Consider the following 6,000-nt stretch of genomic DNA (forward strand, 5'->3'; position numbering starts at 1 on the left):
ATGTGTCTCTAAACAGGTAACACAGTGAAGAACTACAGCAATGAGTTTTGGCACATTTCTGAGGGGTTTAACAAAATAATATGTCAATTATTCTATTTTACAAGCTAAATATAGACAAATGCTTATGTTTTGCTATAAAATCTGGAACACAACTTTATGTAAAACCTGATCAAAACCAAAAAGAAGCGTTGCTTTTTTTTTTCCCCCTGCTACTCAGAAAAAGGATTTAAAGCAACTTTTACCAAATTTAACAGCTCGAAGGATCTCCAAACACTGTTTAATCCTGTATTTTTTATTATTGTTTCATTAGAGCTCTTTTCTTTCCCCATTTAGACAAGTCAGTACTGTCGTGTACCTCTCTCAAGGTCGTTCAGAGAGCATTAATTACGGTGTGAAGCTGGGATGGAGCACTGCTGTCTCCTCCTGTGCTGCAAAATCAACTGCTGGCTCCGGAGCCAGGGGTGGAGGGAGAGCTGCTCCTGCTGCAGGGGGAGGAAACGGCATTTGGGGCAGGGCAGGAAGAGGAATATCCTTGTTCCTTCTGTCTCAGGGTGTGCACTAAGACCCAGAGTTATCCCCGCTCTCGGCTGACCTCCCGGGAGGGTCTCGTGTCTTTATTACGTCCTCGCCGAGTTTATTTAAATTCCCAAAGCCAAGAGGTTAAAGCAGCCTGGGTGTGCGGTTATCACCGTGTTAAAAATAAAATAAAATAAAAAATAAAATAAAATAAAATAAAATAAAATAAAATAAAATAAAATAAAATAAAATAAAATAAAATAAAATAAAATCCGTGTGAGTCCGCTTTTCCAGCAAGGTTTGCATCAGCTGAAGGGGAGCTCTGTCACCTTCCCCAGCCCTGCCATGGACCGCAGCCCTGCTGGTGGCAGCCCCCGGGGACAGAGGCACCTCCCGGCCATCCTCAGGCACATTTTTTGGGGGGGTTTTAACCACGTAACATGAGAATTGCCATATTTTACAGGTTAAATATAGACAAATGCTTATGTTCTGCTATAAAAATTAAAACAGGACGTTATGTAAAATCAGATCAAAAACACGGAAAAAAAATTTAAAATAACATTGTTTGGTGTGGGATGAAACCTGCAACTCGACCAAGACAGGACTGAGCAGCTCCCCAACATCACCCCGGTGGGCACAGCAGAGCCCGGGGGAGGGACGGTGGGGTCTGAGCATCCCCTGTGCCAACACTTGTGGGGTCTGTGCCGACCCCTGTGGGGTCTGAGCATCCCTGCACCAACCCTTGAGGGGTCTCATCATCCCTCTGTACCAACCCCTGTGGGGTCTGAGCATCCCTGTACCAACCCTTGTGGGGTCTGTACCAACCCCTGTGGGGTCTGAGCATCCTTGTACCAACCCTTGAGGGGTCTGAGCATCCCCCTGTGCCGACCCTTAAGGGGTCTGAGCATCCCCTGTACCAACCCTTGTGAGGTCTCAGCATCCCTGTACCAACCCTTGAGGGGTCTCATCATCCCCCGTGCTCACCCCTGTGGGGTCTCAGCACCCCCGTGCCGGTCTTTGCGGGGTCCCAGCACCCCGGTACCGGTCCTTGCGGGGTCCCAGCACCCCCTTGCCGGTCCTTGCGGGGTCCCAGCACCCCCGTGCCGGTCCTTGCGGGGTCTCAGCACCCCCGTACCGGTCCTTGCGGGGTCTCAGCACCCCCGTGCCGGTCCCTGCGGGGTCTCAGCACCCCCGTGCCGGTCCTTGCGGGGTCTCAGCACCCCCTTGCCGGTCCTTGCGGGGTCCCAGCACCCCGGTACCGGTCCTTGCGGAGTCTCAGCACCCCCGTGCCGGTCCTTGCGGGGTCTCAGCATCCCCGTACCGGTCTTTGCGGGGTCCCAGCACCCCCGTGCCGGTCCCTGCGGGGTCCCAGCACCGCCAGAACGCGCCCCCGCGGGGTCTCAGCGCTCCGTGCGCCGTGCGGAGCCCCGAGAGCCGCGTCCGGGCGGCCACCAGCGGCCGCAGCGGGCGGGTGCTCCGCAGCCCGGCGAGAGTTAACGGCGGCACCGCCTCTCCATTGGCGGCCCCGCGGCGGCTGCCGAGCCCGCGCTCGCCCCGCGCTCGCCCCGCGCGTCCGCCGGCCCCGCGCTCCGCGGCTCCATGCGGCGGCGGCCGCCGGCATGCCCGGCACGCCCAGCCTGCTGCCTCCTCTGCTCGCCCTGCTGTGCCTCGGGGTCGCCGACCCCAAGCCCGACCCCGACGAGCCGTGGTGCCCCTACAAGGTGGGCGGCGATGGCGCGGCGGCGGCGGGGGCGCGGCTGTGCTTCCGCCCGCCGGCCCGCGGCTTCCAGTGCGCGGCTCGGGGCTGCCGCGCCCACCGCTCCGCCGGCGGCGCGCTGGTGGCCAACGTGCTGCGGAACGGCAGCGTGCTGCTGCAGTGGGGGCTGCGGCACTGGGGGCCGCCGCCGCCGCGCCCCTCCGCCGCCCTGCGCGGCTTCGCGCTCAACTGCTCCTGGGACGGCACCTACACGCGCTTCCCCTGCGACAGCGTGGAGCTGGGAGCCGCATGTCGCGACTACCTGCTGGCCGAGGCGCACGGCAGCGTGCGCTACCGCCTGTGCCTGCAGCCGCGCTACGCCCCGCCGCGCCCCGCGCCGCCCGCGCAGTGCGTGGAGTTCCGCGTGGAGCCCGCGGCCATGCGCGACATCGTCGTGGCCATGACGGCCGTGGGGGGATCCATCTGCGTGATGCTCGTCTTCATCTGCCTGCTCGTGGCCTACATCACCGAGAACCTCATGAGCCCCGCGCTCGCCCGCGGGGGACACGCGGCCGCCGCTGCGCGCCGCGCGTAGTGCGGGAGGGGATGGTGATGGTGATGATGATGATGATGGTGATGGTGATGCTGCGCCGCGGAGCGCGGGGCCGGCGCCCGGCGGCTCCCGCAGCCGTCCTTCCAGCGCTCTCCGGCGAGGAAAGAGGTTTTCCAGACTGTTCTGGCAGCGCTGGGTTGGCCGTGCCCACATTTCCAGGATGCGCGTTTCAAGCGGAGTTCGGAGCTCTTCCTCGGCCGGAGCCCTTCGTGCTGACTGAACTCGTGGCATCTCAGCGGATCCAAAATCAATAGCAGAGGTCCCCAAGTGCCAGAAATCGTCTGTTTTTAAGGGCAAACGGCAGATCCTACCGAGGGCCTGTTTGAAAAGACTCTCCAGAACACCCTTATCTTAAGCCTAAAACCTCTTGGTCTTAGACCCGTGCTTGATTTTTTTTTTTTCCTGTGGGGTGAAGTTGTTTAAAGTTCAGGAGAACTGGCTGGTGGGACCACAAACCCCATAGCTAAGTGTGTGTTTGATCCAAAGCCCACTTAATCTCATGTTTTAGGTGGGTTTTGTGTCACGCCTTAACGGTGGTCACAAATTTTGGGGCCAATATCCAAAAACAACGGGGGGGTTTTTCTGCTCGAGGGTTTTCTGGTCAGCTCCAGCGACCGCCAACATCCAACACCCGCTTTTCTCCCATCAGAATTGTGTCATAGTTTTACAAAGAGTGCAGGTAAAGGGATAAATTCAGTAAGAATTTCGCTGAGCAAGTAGGAACCAACCCTTAATTATAAGTAAGATATAAGTGAGCACCCCCTTGGCCCCTGAAATCCCCTCCTTTAGCAAAGCAGCTGCACTAAGGTAGAAGCTTCTTGACCACGGAAGTCACTGATGTTGTAGCCGAGCGTTTTGAGCGTAGGAACACTCCCTGGTAACTCCTCACTTGATGCTGTAGTAAAGTAAGGTTTTAGCCATACTCTAGTACTGATTCTATTGTGCCTTAGTGCTGAGAATTTGTCCCATTTCTATTGGTGTATCTGTTTCCTGTAGTCCTTGTAGTTAAGCGTATCTTCCCTCGTGTTCTTGTCCCTGGAATTAGTGGTTGTTGGTTTGTCTGATTGTTTTCTTTAAAAAAAAATAACAACAAACCAACTTGGGCTGATCATTACTTGAAATTTAATATATACACAGAGTAGTTACCTTCAGAGAGGTATTTAGTGAGGTAGTTTTTAGTACGTGTTGTTTGTATGTAGTTGACTGCTGTAACACAAAAAAATAATTTATTATCACTTAGGAGCTGTGCACTTAAAGAAAAAAAAAAAAAAAAAAAAAAAAAAAAAAAAAAAAAAAAAAAAGTAGGGGAAAGGCTCTCCTGTAAAGGGACTGTGTGATCTGTTTGTGTAAATGTTTAGCACTGGTGAACAACCTGTTTGCTTTTCCTTGTGGAAGTCGTTTGTGAAGTTTAAACTGGGTGGTAGAGGGTAAATATAGGAAGCCTGTGGAATCCTTAATAATACACAGTATTTGTACTGAACATAATCCCTTCTCCAAGAACTTGGGAGTGGCTGAGGAGCTGAAGGTCTGCATTCCATCGACACCTTTTCCTTTGTTTGTTATTCCTGCTGTGTTCCCATTCTCGCGTGCAGCTGACTCCAGGTGTTCTGTGTTTATTTCCTTGCCTGTGTGCTGGATTTAAGCAACTCACTGATGCCATCATTTTGGGGTTTTTATCCCTAAGGAGATCGACTGCTGGAAGAAAAGGCAGTTTTGAAGAACATTAAGACAAATTTTGGTCTTTTAAAGGTTGCAGGGTGTTGTTTTGTTTTTTTGTTTTTTTTTTTTTTTGCTTTATCCAGTTCAGCACAGGAGCATTGGAGTGCCACTGATTTTGTACATTTCTGTCACCTTTTGTCAACCAATGTCACTGTTCTGTTCCTCATCTTGTCATGAATTGCCAGATGTGAAAACCAGCTGTATAAACCACGACCTTGGCATTGAACTTAATAAATTAAGAGGATGATGAAAAGAAATGAAAATTTCATAAGTATTTAAAGGTTCAAGATCTTGCTTGACTCAAAGTGAGTCTGCCCAAACTGGTCATAATAATATTCCATTGCCTACTGTAAAATTATGACAGCATTAATGGGAAAAAAAAAGAGATTTATTCTCTGAATACTCCATTTTATTTACTAGAGGTTTGGACTATAGATAACTGGGTAATTCAGGTGGTAACAATGATGTAAGCCTGAGGAAATGGAAATTTAATTTACAGTTTTGAACGTGACTGTCTTCAGTAAGACACCTCTGCAGGTAATAATGGATACCTTAAAAAATAATAATAATGGTATAACCCTAATGGATAATGGGATAACCCTAAAACAGCACCTAGAAGATACTAAAGAGGTGTTTTTGTAGTCATTTCACATTTTTATTCATCAGTCTCTGGGGATTGCATTGCAACAGCATCCTGGGCAGAGGGTAGAGAAAGAATATAAATCCTGATAGAAGACAATCTGCAATTTACTAAAGGATTCTTTTTTTTTTTTTTCCTTTTCCATGCATTACAAATGGGATGTGGGAAACAATATCTCAATTTCTCAATTCATTTTTGGTGGATTAAGCTTTAATTGAACACATCTGGGCGTGTGGAGAAGAAAATCAGAGTGTTCCCTGTTTGATTTTGTGTGACATTAAGCAAAACACCTGCTGACCCATTGGTAACTGGATTTTTCCCTTCTATCGCTGTAGGAATTTCCTCCACCATGAATGTGGACATTTCTTGTGATAATAATACAAGGGGAAATTATGTATACACAGGCTTGGTACTAATCCAGCTGCCACGAGCCTTAGTGAGACTGCACAGTTCAAGCTTTCTCCAGGCTTTGCAGCAATTCCCAAAACGTGCAGAGTGCCTTGGGGAGTGATAATCCATCCTGGCCTGTGCATAAAGAAGTGGCAGAATGCTGATTTAGAGCTGCCAAGAAGCTGCTTTGGGAAAAAGTGGAAATAGCTCCTAGGGCAACTACACATTCTCCATGTTTCTATGCTATTAAAAATCCATGTGGTGCCTTCTTGGGTGTTTTATTATCCTGCATCCATCCAGGCATTTCCAGTACAAACATCAGGCCGCATCCAGGAGTTAAAATGGAGAATTTTATGCTCATTAACAAGCTGCTTTTTCCTTGCCCTGTGCTAAATGTGAGGAAAACAACTGCTTCAAATGTGAGCA

At 50.4% G+C, this 6,000-nt stretch overlaps 1 protein-coding gene across 1 annotated transcript; it reads left to right on the top strand.

Moving 5' to 3' along the window:
• Positions 1-2,135: 2,135 nt before the first annotated feature.
• Positions 2,136-5,590, top strand: FNDC10 (fibronectin type III domain containing 10). The gene has a single exon (XM_053997687.1). The coding sequence runs from the start codon at positions 2,136-2,138 to the stop codon at positions 2,805-2,807; it is 672 nt and encodes a 223-aa protein (XP_053853662.1). The 3' UTR covers positions 2,808-5,590.
• Positions 5,591-6,000: the final 410 nt, after the last annotated feature.

The sequence above is a fragment of the Vidua macroura genome, chromosome 23 (assembly GCF_024509145.1).
Source record: "Vidua macroura isolate BioBank_ID:100142 chromosome 23, ASM2450914v1, whole genome shotgun sequence".
NCBI lineage: Eukaryota > Metazoa > Chordata > Aves > Passeriformes > Viduidae > Vidua > Vidua macroura.

Coding starts and splice junctions, on each gene's coding strand:
- FNDC10 (XM_053997687.1), top strand. CDS start 2,136: ATGCCCGGCACGCCCAGCCTGCTGCCTCCTCTGCTCGCCCTGCTGTGC.